Raw genomic sequence first — 13,600 nt, 5'->3', positions numbered from 1 at the left:
TTCAAGCAACCCGGAAGTGTCAGCGAACCGCGGCGTGGATAGCGAACTATGGCGTGGCGTGGATTTTCAACCCGCCCGCTACAAGACCATCAAAAACATATAACTCCCAGAAGAGAATGTTTAAATCCGAAATGATTTTGTTCGAGGAAAAAATATTTGTGGATACATTTTACTGGATGGAAACTTGAAAAACGGGTTTTATTAATGAGATTAACGTATGCGAAAGGCGCCGACATCAATTGTTCGTCAGCATATAACAATAACAATAGGGCTGTCGTAACATAGGGCTGTCGTAACATAGGGCTGTCGTAACATAGGGCTGTCGTAACATAGGGCTGTCGTAACATAGGGCTGTCGTAACATAGGGCTGTCGTAACATAGGGTATGAACCTGTGCCGGGCCGATGGAGTCTGACGCCAGTCAACTTTGCTACAATTTTGCTACAATTTTGATGGTGTTGAAGCATAGGAATGTACGAAAATAATGTGTATAAGGTGTTTCTCACGCGGTCATAGTTATTATAAAACTGCTACTTTTTTTTCAAAGCTATTGTTCAGCGCAAACTTTAACTTTACTACCGTGAATGAATACAATGTAACGTGTAGTAATCCCTCCGTCTCCGGTAAATTCGGCAAGATTGTTACCAAGAAATAAAAATTATGAGGCGTACCGGCAGTAGTTTGTTGTTGTGTTTCATAATCTTGTAGCTGTTGTCTTCTCATGGGTAGCTTGCGTCAAGAGGTCTCCGTATTAGTATTAAGAATTGCCACAATCAAAAGTTTGCCCATCAAAATCCCGGGGCGTGCGTCTCCCCCCTCCCCAAAAACTCATGCATCAACAACGACCATGTCCATAATTAATTTCGATAGATTGCTATCACCCTGAAAGCAAGTACTTCCACGCGGCTGGCAAAGTTTCTTTCGGTAGGAAAACATTCTACTTCTGTCAGCTACGGGGTCAGCCAACTAGATGAAAACGGAGTCGATTTTTAACAGAACAACGCTATAAACTTAGCGCACGTCCAAGACACGGGAGAACCCGAAAAATAAATAAACACGGGAGAACCCGAACTAAACGTGTTTATGCAAAATTTGAAGCAAATTAATTCGTTCTCAGACCATAAAACTTGAAATTCACTCGGTACACTCCGTGGAACTAGCCTCCTCACATGTGAAAAACGTTGTTTTGGGATGAAATTGGGATATAAGAAAATTACAATGCCGCATGCCGGCCGTGCAGGGCGGAAAAGAAGCTACAATCCGACGTACGTATAACAATCGTCAGGCGGTGTTTCTTTGGGGCGGCGCATCTGACTCAACTCTTTGAATTCGCGGCCCGGCTGGTGGGCGGGTCTCCGTTTGCGCGCTGTGATTGGCGCGCCAGAACGCCACGTGGTCAGGCGGCGCCGGGGAGTCTGCCAGCGCCGCTGCTGGCGACGTGCGGTTTCTATGGCGACGCGGCGTGGGAACTCCCGGCCCAACACTGGGGGTCTGCATGCCCTTTTTCGTAAGGCGTAATCAGGCGTTTTTTAATTCATTGTCTTCGTAAACCGTAGGCAACCTTCCCTAAAATCAACGTAATTCGTAATCAGTACATTAGCCGCAAAGCGTAAAGTCGTAATCAGCTCTGAAACTTTAACTTTATAGCGAAAATTTTGCGTAATTCGTAATCACTAACCCCCATGCAGGCCCTGAACACTGCGTGGCGCACGAAATGTATCAAAGTTTGAGGCGTAAAGAACCCTTGAATTATGCTTCGCCCCCTTGTTTTACACAATGTTTAATCTCTCTTCCGTAACTCCATACGTCAACCTCCCCTATCTAGGAGAAAAATAAAGAACTCGAGTGGCGATTTGGCACGTCGATGCGTTAGATTTTTTAAAAATTATATCTGAAATAGCGCGGGTCGGGTGACATCAAAATAAAGCCGTCCACGTCGCAAGGCCGGACACAAAACTTGTACAAGAAGGTTGTATTACTTTGTTATCGTTCTATATCTTATTAAGCCACCAGATTTTCGATATTAAAAAAAAAGAAATGTTTGGTTAAAAATACTATTTGCTCTACTGTTATTTGCATGAAACATACTAAAACATGCACGCATCGTCTGTCTGCGTAAAAATCTGTAGTCAACGCGGTTCAACTTGAAGTAACAGCGGCGACGGCCCTTCGGAAACCTTAAAAGTCTCACACCGAAGATCGGGGTTGCGGGAGAGGATTTCGTACCGCGGGATATCCCGATAAATCCCGCAGGAGATCCCGCAAACTCCCGCAGGAGATCCCGCAAACTCCCGCGGGAGATCCCGCAAACTCCCGCGTGATATCCCGCAAACTCCCGCGGGATCTCCCGCGGGACTTGATGCTTATCCCGAGATCTGTACTGTAAGGTATGATCTCAGAATGAGGACATGCTGAGTCACTGATGAAAGACATCCACATTTAGAACCTTTTTTTTGCCCTGTTGCTTCCTATTTTTTCTGAAATAATCTGAAAACCAACAAGAAGCCATAGGTGACAATCCTCCGTGAAGTTTTATACATTTCAACAAAAACAAGCGTCAACGCCAGACCTACTGTAACCTGGTATCCAGTCTGATCGTGGTCGGGGCCATAAGAGCTCGGGGCCGTAAGAGCTCTGGCCCGCCCGCCTCACATAGGTTTCCCGGTGTGTATTTCACGAGAGATTAATTAGCCCTCCTATCGTGTTGGGGGAAACCAAATCCCCAAGCATACTGTCTCTGATTAGCGTAACACTCCTACCGGGACGGTCTGTTGCACTGGGCGGGGGAAGCTCTTAGAGCCCCCGACGACACAACCTGCCTGAACACCCCAATACCCCCAATCACGATCAGACTGGATACCAGGCTAGACCTACTGTGCAGACATTATAATTAGGCAACGGTTAATACAATGAGGGCGCGTCACAAGCATAAAACATACAAAGAGCTAAATCCATTACTGCTCCCAGGGCGTGTAAAGATACAGTGCTTCAAGTTCGAAGATCATTCTAATTACACACACACAATCATTGCATTCACATAAAGATCGGATCGGACATGGTCGTGTCTAGTAACAAAGACAGCCCCACCGTCTTAACGTGCCTGTACCTAATTAAGCGCGCCTGGAAGTTGCGGTAAGCACCGCGAGTGTTACTACCGCCGGCCAGATAACCAGGATATCTGCTTACAGTACCTCTGCTACCAGACAACTGCCTAAACATACGGCCTATTCCACAGGATTGTAAAAGTAGGGATGTTTCTAAAATATGCATTTACTTCAATATCAAAACAGCTACGGTAAAAATAAAAAGACGTGCATCATCCCGGACATAATGCCACACCACATGCGAAATTTCACAGAAATGCGACGTACGGAGGAATGCGTTTTGGCTGCGAACATCTTCCAAAAAACTTGGCATCTCTTAAGCATGGGCAAAAACATCTGGAACCACTTATCAAAACCACCCCGTATCTGCATGAAGTTCCACCCCCCCCACTGCTATTCCAAACAACGCGTTTTTCTGGACCATTCCAATTCGCCTCGTAATTGTAGGGGTGCGTCTGCAATATTACATTGACCGCGAAAGCAGCAACGGCAAAAATACACATTCGTGCATCAACACGGGCATGCCCGCAGACGGCGTATAAAATTGCGTGCCGATTACACAAAGAGAACCCAGTGTTTTGACTGCGAACATGAAAAATCAGCCGATCACAACACTCCGTCCGGAGGTCCTGACCTCCTTCACGGAGTAACAAATTAACTTGGTGTGGCCTAAATGAGACTTAAAGGAGATTCAGATTGTGATGTGATCCACACGTGATGTGATCGTGATGTGATCCACAACTATTATTCTGCTCATCTATCCAGCAATGCTACACAGAGGTGACTGACCTGAAGGTCATCCACTGGAACTCTCCCAAGAAGCTGCGTGTGAAGAACAAGCACGTTGAGTTCTTTAAGAACATGTACCTGACGTTCCTGGAGTACGATGGGAACCTCCTGCGGCGCGAGCTGTTCGGCTGTGAGAAGGTCCAGCACCTGGACGAGGTGGACCAGAAGGTGGGAGGAGCAATCCTTGTTACATTTCATGCACTCATACTATAGTATGGGAGAAATGTATGTTTCTCCTCCCACTGCCATTTCTTTGAAGGGATTCAACTCAGCCGTTTTTCAGCCGAATGACCTGAAATTTGGCATGGAGGTAGAGTGGGCAAATACCCCCAGACGTATTTTTTTTTTTTCATTTTTTTTGAAACAGGCCTGAAATTGTTTTATTTGTTGTTTTTTTTTTGGTCATTTTAGGCAAAAAATAATAACTTTTGGGATCTGGAGCCCTGGTACTAAAACTAAATGACCTGAAATTTGGTATTGGAATACCTTAAGCTTTAAGCAGGGGTGATTTAGGAACAATCCATTTGTGTGGGAGGGGGATAGCTCCATTTTTGGTACGGGGGATGTGGTGAAGCCATGCTGCATTACTCCTGAGCAAATGTTGGCCTTTCTAGGGGAAATTTGGAATGGGAGGAAGAATGGGTGAAATGTGCTGTATTTGCTCTTGAGCAAATGTCGGCCTTTCTAGTTTCTTCCTCCCCTTTCATAACTTTCTTTTATTAGTGAAAAAGTGGGGTCCTCTCCAGTGTTCTAGCCACCCTAAAAATTTTCTCTGTCATCCCAATTTTGTTTCATGTAACATCTCTTTCTACATTTTTACACACCAATTTTTGTCTGACAAAGATGAGAGATTGGGCCAAATTTTCGTCCATTAATTTTCAATACATGCAAAATTCCACCAATGCTTCCTAAAAAGAAGTCATAACCAAGATACCCATAATATATACATTGTAATTACGTTTTTTTTTATTTAGAATGTAAGCACTTCAATTTAAAAGTAGCCATTGTCCTTAATTAAGTACATTATTATATGCATAATGTATCTTGTTGTATGTATATATATAATATATCTTAACCTTCAGGCAAGAATTTACAATATTGATTATTACAGTAACAATGTTGTTTGTTCCACTGATGTTCTCAACAATCCACTGTGCAACATCACTTTAAACTTTTAGCACACTGAAGAGCCATTTGGCTACCAGTTCTCTTATATTTACGGTGTTAGGCAGCAGGGAGAAGGTTACATAGAACTGTATCATGTCACTCACTGTGTACATGTACATGTTCCCGCTCCCTTGTGAAATGTTGTCACCCTCCCCCCCCCACCACCACACCCCACTTACTCTTGTTTGTTTATGATGTTTGTATACAATGTATAGTGTGGGAATTGTGTACAAATCATGTAGATACAGTTTTTTTATTATAGCAAAAAGTGCAAGGAAAAATTATAATTGCTGTCAAAAGAGGCATACCGCACATCCTTTTAGTTCGATATTTTTTATTAATATGAAAAAATTAATATTTGAATCATCAGAAGCTATAGTCAAAATGATAAAAGACATAATAGATTTCACATGTGGGCCAGGTCAAGGATGACTTCAGTTGTAAAATTAAGGGATACATGTAAGTACAACTCTTTGAAAACAAAATGGCACACTGAACAAGCTAAGAAGAAAATTGACCAAAAATAATTTCACTTTGCAATTTTTTCATACTGCAGTCATCCTCCCTGGTCTGGCTGTTCTGGTACCCTGTATTCTTGGAAATGTACCATGTTGATGTTGTTGTTGTTGTTGTTCTGACGAAGCTGTGACTGAAGTCCACTTGTTTGTTTGTTCTTTTCCATGCTCTCTCAAGGCTACCGAAACCATCGATGTGGTAAACCGTCTTTCCTTCTTCTTCTCTTACCTGACAGTGCTCTGGTCATGTGATCAATGTTGTGGGCTGTTCCATTGAAACTGTAGGGAGGGGCAGGGTAGAATTTTCCCCCACCCTCTCGTTCAGGGGTGTACTATATTTGGTAAAATTGTTGATTATAGTTACACACTTCTGTTGATATCAGAAATAATTCTCTTTGGCCATTACTAGTACCTCATTCAACTGCCCTCTTAACCATTGACGTCTGCTCCTATTGACATTGATGTTGTTATGTAGATAGGGCACTTTGTCATCCTAAAGGCAAAACAACAATGGCCAGCCAATTATAGTGTTTTATTATGTGTACATTAAAGGTAATGATAGTACACTGATACATGACGTGTAGTTGCAAGTTAAAAATTTCACACTGCGTTTGTTAGACTAGAGTCTATAAAAAGACAATTGAAAAATGCTGCAAAATCTTCATTTGGAAACAAAATCTGTGGAGCAAAAAATATGTACACTGTACACATGTACCCATGTCATCAAAAGGCCACACCAATTTAATTTGATGGTTTTCTGATCGTGACAAGTGACAGGGCAAAATGAAAAATCAAATTGGTGTGGTCTGAGGGTTGTTTTCTAATGTGTGTCAGTTTGGACATCTATCTCATATCTATCATCATTCTACACCCCTGAAACAAACTAAACTTTTCTATCTGATGCTCCTCAAATTTCAGTAGAATAGCCCATATGTTGTTCTGTCCTGTGTCCATCACACAGCACTATTCTCCTCTAACTATACATGTTTCTGGTCCTCGTCTTTCTTACTAACATTTCTGACAAGTATTGACATTTTCGTGTCAAATAACAAAAAGCTATGCTACAATCTTCCCCAAACTTATGTTAATATTACCTGTGCATAGAATACAATACAGGTATGTAATAATAATTATGATCCCCAGAAGCTGGTGTGCTCCATAGCTGTGGTGTTGGTGGTGGAACTTTATCTTTCTAATCACATGACTGGTCACATGACCTAAGATTCTAGTCCACAGCCAATCATCTCATCCGACTGACAGTGATCACCCTGACAAATCACAGTCATGCTTACATTCATCTAGAAGAGGTTACTAGAGTTCACAACTGTGACAACATACATGTAGACCTTCTGTCAGTCTTGACCGACCTTTTAGTAATACACAGTGTTGCAAAGTAAGGGGGCAGCAGTTAAGAGCATTTTTCACATTGAAAATTTTGGGGGAGGGGTGTGTTGGAGTGTTCTTGTTTTTTTGAGCACAGGCCAAAATCAATGTCATCCATTAAATTAAATCAGTTTGGCCTAAGATAAAAGTACTTCTTGTCAAGTACATTCTACAGTCAGTGTCTTGTTCTCATAAAAAAGTGACAATGAAATTTCTGTCCCCAAGTGTAAGAACAACAGTTGTGAACCCTAGACACTCCCATCCACTCACACCAGAGGAACTAAGGAAGCTGACAGTGTCTAATATAGACCTGCTGCTGACATGAGTTTTACCTGTGATGGGCACTAGTACTTTCCTCTGCGTCATATTCAAACATAAAATCTGGTGTGGGTTAAGGAACTACTTAAACAAATATAAAAGTGTTGGCTCTAAATGTGAAGGGCTTGAAGGTCAAGATTATTTAAAGGGATATGTCAGCATGTAGTGTGCAGCTGTGAAGTTAAACTTGTTCAAACAGACTTAGTCACTGTCTGTTGACACATTTCGGAATCTGAGCCAAAGCAGACTGAAAGAAGCTAAAATCAGCACCACTGTCTACAAAATTACATTATAGCCACAGTCTGTTATTGTAGCCAAGTTGTAACAATGTGGTGATTTGGTTGTTTTCACACATGTTGAAACAAACTCACAGCTTGTGCAGAAATCTTCAAATTTCTTTGCTAACTGATTTGTCTGTTAGGATAAATGAATAAAGACAGGGTTGACAGGGCATAAGGTCTTTAATTATATTGTATTTAATCCAGCTGCTTTAAGCTTTGTGGCCAACTTTACACCGTCCAAAATTGCTTAGACTGATCCCACCTCGGTCAAAATGAGATGCAAACAAAAACATACAAAGAAAAGAACACAAAATGAAAATATAGATTTGCGAAACATTAAAATTGATCACCCATTGTCTTAATTGTTGAACTGCTATTTTGATGGACTTCTGTCTGGGATTGTACATGTATGAACCAGGTGGCTACAAGGTGGAAGAGCTGGACTGAAAGTTTTGCACATGCATGTGGTATTCTGTTATGTTCCGTTATGACTTTGTTCATGTACATGTGTACTTGTGACTTCTCCAGTTGAATGCTCTTGATGAGGATGACCAGTGCTATGACTTCAGGCGTGAGCGGGTTCTGATGCACAGGACTCACCTCTACTTCCTGGACTATCAGTACCAGGTGGGGACAACATTCTTCTAACTTTGTCACTGAAATCTATCCAAGCCTTCTCTTAACCTTCTCACTATGACACCTTTTTCCAAACACATTTTACAATCTGAAAATTATAATATGACTACCAGAAGAGAACAAGAAATAGCCATGCCTTCAAGTACCAGAGTAGTTATCCACCAATGATTGACAGAGGTGTTCAAGAATTCATTCTTTCCTAGCAGTATCACAGAGTAGAACTTACTGTCACCAAGTACAGTAGGGGCATTGTCATGAGATAGCTTTAAACAATGTCTAGAGTCAGAAGTTCAAGGATTAGGTGTAACAAGTCAATTGATGTAATATAACCAGCTTCCACCGCGCCACCACGTGCCTGCGAAGCTGGTGTGTTACGCCAAAGGGCGGTTATACTGGCTATACAGATACAGAAGCTGGTGTGTTACGCCAAAGGGCGGTTATACCGGCTATACAGATACAGAATCTGATATTGTTTTAGTTTGAAATTGTTTACGAGTATATTTTCTTGGCTGGAGCTTGATGTTTGTTGTGTGGTTCCCAGTCGGTGGATGACAATGACGTGACGTTAGTGGCCCAGCTGTCCATGGACAGACTACAGATGCTGGAGGCACTCTGCAGACACTGGGAAGGTCAGAAGGAGATTTTATTAACAACAGTCATGTTCCACTTTCTATACACTTTCTATTTCTTTTTTGTTTGGGAGGACAACTTGTAAAGGTGTTAATGCACCTGTTTTGTCCTCCCTTCCACTTGTATATCTCGTGGTAAACTCAAATAAACAAATACCTATAGAAAGCATGTATTTGCAATAAACTTTCTTTAAAAAAATGTTGTAAACCTGTCCAGGTCCCATCAGCCTGGCCCTGTACATGTCTGATGCTGAGGCCCAGCAGTTTCTCCGCTATGCTCTGGGCTCGGAGACTCTCATGCAGAGGAAGAACGTGGGGTATCACATCGTCTACAAGGAAGGGGTGAGGGAATATCCCAGTTTTGCACAAAACCTGTAATGTGTAACTGTGCATAGCAGAATGTTTCATTTAGGGTCGTATTCACCTTCTATTTAAGGATTACACCTTGTCTATGGTTTTGAAATGTTGTGTTGGAAGAGATGTTGTCTCACTCACTCACTCACTCACCCACTCACTCACTCATTCACTCACTCACTCACTCACTCACTCACTCACCCACTCACTCATCCTCTCACTCACTCACTCACTCATCCTCTCACTCACTCACTCACTCACTCACTCACTCACTCACTCACTCACTCATCCTCTCACTCACTCACTCATTCACCCACTCACTAACTCACTCACTCACTCACTCACTCACTCACTCACTCACTCACTCACTCACTCACTCACCCACACAACCACTACTCACACACACACTCACTCACCCACCCACACACCCACCCACTCACTCACTCTCACTCACTCACTCACTCACTCACCCACCCACCCACTCACTCACTCCCTCACTCACCCACACTCACACACACACACACTCACTCACTCACACACACACACACACACTCACTCACCCACCCACTCACTCACTCACTCACTCACTCACTCACTCACTCACTCACTCACCCACTTAATCCTTTTGCACATGATGTGTAGAGCTGACGAGCTTCGTCAGGGCCCGTTACTTTCCTGTGTCTTCAGCCAGCTGCTGTGTCTGGGAGAGCAGGATGTTGATGTTGCTTAGGTCACGTCATACAGCATCCATCCATCAGACAGTTCATTAGACAGTAGTGTTGCATAGCCTGTGCGGAGGAGAGTCTGTACAGTCCAGGTGGCAATACGAACCTTATCACGGAAATTCAGTACTCGTTTGTCAGTAACACGCAGTGGTCGATTCCGAGAAGGGTTAGTCCTAATTCTACTAGTCAGTGACGTCACAAAGTTAATTTCTGCCACGGGCAAAATTGAGGAAATGCTGACCAATTATCCAATGAAAACTGTGAGAAATTTTGTTTCTTGCATATATTATAGGCACAGTACATTCTACCAGCACACTGAGATTGTTAGGACTGGTTTTCCAATTCAAAGGGTAACACGTCACTACACATTAACAGCTTAATATTCTAGTTTGTACTCAGTAAGACTTAAAATTCAGTACTAGTATAGTTATAACCATGGTAGTTGCTGTGTTGGCAGGTAGGAGAAATTAAAGAACCTACTGAACTGATTTTTGGGGCCTTGTCAAGAAGAAATTTGATGAAAGAAGTACTTTTCCAGCGCTGTATATGCCCATGTATGTATTATAAAATATTATGTTTTTATATCATACCCGGGCCGCGATAACGTTCCATAACGGGTTCCGGACCGGGCCGTACTTTACGGTACGGCCCGGGCTCCATGGCTTCCATAGAACAATTCGAACGCGTTTTGTCCTAACCGCGTGCGCCGCTTTCGAAAATTTGAATAGAGAATCCGAACGTTGGAACTGATGTTGTTGCATTTGAGGGTTTAGGGGCACCAACTTTTGGCTCATCTTGCATTAAAAGGCGTGTTTTCTTGGGTGGGTATGACATGATACGTAATACCCCGTGTTGTATTCTATATGTACTTTAACAATGATTTATGTTTTCATGTTTAGCAATTCTACCCTGTGAACCTCCTGAGGAACATTGCCCTACAGCAGGTCAACACCCCGTATGTCTTCCTGATGGACATAGACTTTCTCCCAATGTACAACCTCTATCCCTACCTGAAGAAAACAGTGGGGATGATGGACATGAGGAGACAGAAGAAGGTAAGGAGAATCTATCTTTTATTTTGTGCTGCATTGATTATCACAGGCTCATATGATACTCTTTAATAATGTTTACCGAAGGAAAACATATAATTGTTTTTGCTCAGTTTCCTCCTCTTCTTCTCCAAACAGTGACCTCTGACCTGGCCAATGGCCTCATTTGTTGACATCTGTCACCGTAGTAAAGGGTGTTGGGTTACATAATGTTGCAATGTCATAGTAGACATTTAGACCCCTGTCACCATGTACATGTATGTGAATGTGTTTGAGACCAGACCATATCCGAAGGAAGACATTATATGCATTTGCTTTGCAAATTTTACATTTTCTAGTTTGTAAACTTTGTTGTGATCAATGTACCTTTTATTTTTGTTGACTTTTATGTTGAAAGAAATAAGCAAATGAGCAGTTGCTATAAGGCACATGTACAATCAAAAGTCATATATAACTGTACAACATTATGTCATATTTTCTGCTGAACCCCAGTCCTTAGTGGTACCAGCGTTTGAAACCCTGCGGTATCGACTGTCCTTCCCCAAGTCCAAGGCTGAGCTGCTGTCCATGTTGGATATGGGAACTCTGTACACATTCAGGTAACAGTGTCCGTCTAGAAAAATTTCTAAAGCTTCGGTCACAACCCACCGTACGTGCTGCAGCGTGCTGTCTACGTGCAAAAACGTGGGCAAACGCAGGGCATCCGTGCGTGGTGAGTACCGCTTACGTACGGAATCCTACGGATTTTTGAGCACGCAGACATGCCTTGTAAAGTCCTTGTAAAACTTTTTCTACGTGCGGTCTGCGGATTCACCACGCGTGCGTGCGAGTACGTGCGACGTGCGTGCCCCGTACGTGCCATGCGGAAGAAGCATGTGTGAGTACGACCTCCTTACGGTAAAGTTGCAATCATTTATGGCACGTACGATGCACGCAACCGCTCACGTGACGTGGTGTGCAGACCCAACGCTTACACCTTGCGCAACCGTGCGAGTGACGTGTGTCAACACCACTCCTTCCCCACGTTTTCAGAAAAAACGTAGCAGAAGCATGTACGGCGGGTTGTGACCGCAGCTTAACCTATACCAAGATATGTACTTGCAAGAATCTTTTCCTGGTTTCAAAACTCATCAGAAGTGTTTCATTTGTTAAGTACCATGTACAAAGTCTAATATGCATCAAATAAACTACAAATTCAGTGAACTTTGCTTTTTTTCCCTCTTCATTCAAGTTTGTGTCTTTTACAAATAACTCTTCTCTTGTACATGTAGATATCACGTGTGGCAGAAGGGCCATGCACCCACTAACTATGCCAAGTGGAGAACAGCAACTACACCATACAGGGTAAAGTATACACTAAGTCTAAAACATGGTCATTTTTATGTTTCGTTTTGAAGAAGGCAAACATATTGTTTTTGCTGTCTTGCTTTATTTCTTCTATTCCAAACAAATAAGGTCAATGGCCAGAACCAGGCATCTGTCACTATGGTAACTGCTGTGGCAGACCCCCTGTGGTGTTGAAATACATTATGTAGCAAGGACAGAGTTGCAGGGGCCACCATATACATTGAATGTATATAAAGTGTTAAAGAATAAACAGAGCAGTAGTTTGTTGGGCTAGACCATGTGAAGGTAAAGTAAACACTTAGATCTACATAAATATTATTTGCTTTGCAAATGTCACCTTTCTAGTTCTTGTGAGTTTATCATTGAAATTTGTTACTAAATGTAGTTTACGAATTACATATAGAACATGCATCAGGGTCGGACAAATTCAATTGCCCACTTGCCCAGGGCAAGTAAAAGTACTGTTTGGGCAAGTGCATTTTGATTGGGCAAGTACATTTTTTTTGTATGTAGCATTATACCCCAGTGTTTCTCTCATTAAGATTGTCAGAAAATCCATAGCACTCTCAAACCACCAATTTGCTTTCATACTGAAGTTACAGAATGATTTCTTTGCTGCCAGTAAAAATGCATCAAAATATTTCATTAATCTTTTGGGGCAAGCAGATTTTTTAAAACTTGTCCAACCCTGAATCCCTGATGTATTCTATGCTTGGTACAGTAACTGTCAAAATGTTCAGATGGACCTTTCTGAGAATCACAAAACATGACGTTGTGTTTATTGATTGCATGCTTGTATAAGGCCGCACAACACAGTATTTATGGGCGAACCCCGTAGTCAAAAGTAGTCCGGGCACAAAGTAGTGCTGCACAATACTAGAAAAAGATGCAGAGATTGTTCTGTGCATGGCATCGAGATGGAACCTGTGGTAAATGTTAGAGGAATACGTCAGTTTTGAGACTGTAAAAGTTGAATTATGGTGCGTGTTCAGTCGGCGTAGATTTGCGCTTGGATACCTGTCCCGCCTATAGTACTGTGCATCGGCTGCAGTTCCATGACCTCCGCAGTGGCACTAATAAAATATGGCATGAGAAGAGAACTAGCCGGCAAATCTAAGCTCATTTTCACATATTTTGTACACTAAACCCTGAAATTAAACATATCAAAATTCTGAACCTTGCTTGTGCACCCTAGTATGATTTTCCGTGAGTCGAAGTGAGTCACTTTGGGGTCCTTAACTATAGAAATCCCCATAGGGCTAATACTGTGTTGTGCCGCCATAAGCAGATTTGACTAACCACTG

At 42.3% G+C, this 13,600-nt stretch overlaps 1 protein-coding gene and 1 pseudogene across 1 annotated transcript in view; one reads left to right on the top strand and one right to left on the bottom strand.

The window, feature by feature from the left end:
• The window catches only part of LOC109465585, a 213,552-nt pseudogene that overhangs the window by 152,053 nt on the left and 47,899 nt on the right, over positions 1–13,600 (bottom strand).
• LOC109465598 (LARGE xylosyl- and glucuronyltransferase 1-like) overlaps positions 1–13,600 on the top strand; it is a 91,040-nt gene that overhangs the window by 75,017 nt on the left and 2,423 nt on the right. Inside the window, 8 exon segments of the mRNA XM_019762950.1 lie at positions 3,869–4,060; positions 8,085–8,183; positions 8,734–8,821; positions 9,039–9,163; positions 10,800–10,955; positions 11,442–11,548; positions 12,221–12,309; positions 13,257–13,282. Coding sequence (XP_019618509.1) covers positions 3,869–4,060; positions 8,085–8,183; positions 8,734–8,821; positions 9,039–9,163; positions 10,800–10,955; positions 11,442–11,548; positions 12,221–12,309; positions 13,257–13,282 — 882 coding nt within the window.

Source organism: Branchiostoma belcheri, unplaced genomic scaffold (genome assembly GCF_001625305.1).
Source record: "Branchiostoma belcheri isolate BF01 breed outbred unplaced genomic scaffold, Haploidv18h27 scaffold153, whole genome shotgun sequence".
Taxonomy (NCBI): domain Eukaryota; kingdom Metazoa; phylum Chordata; class Leptocardii; order Amphioxiformes; family Branchiostomatidae; genus Branchiostoma; species Branchiostoma belcheri.
This window is presented reverse-complemented; position numbering and strand designations above follow the sequence as displayed.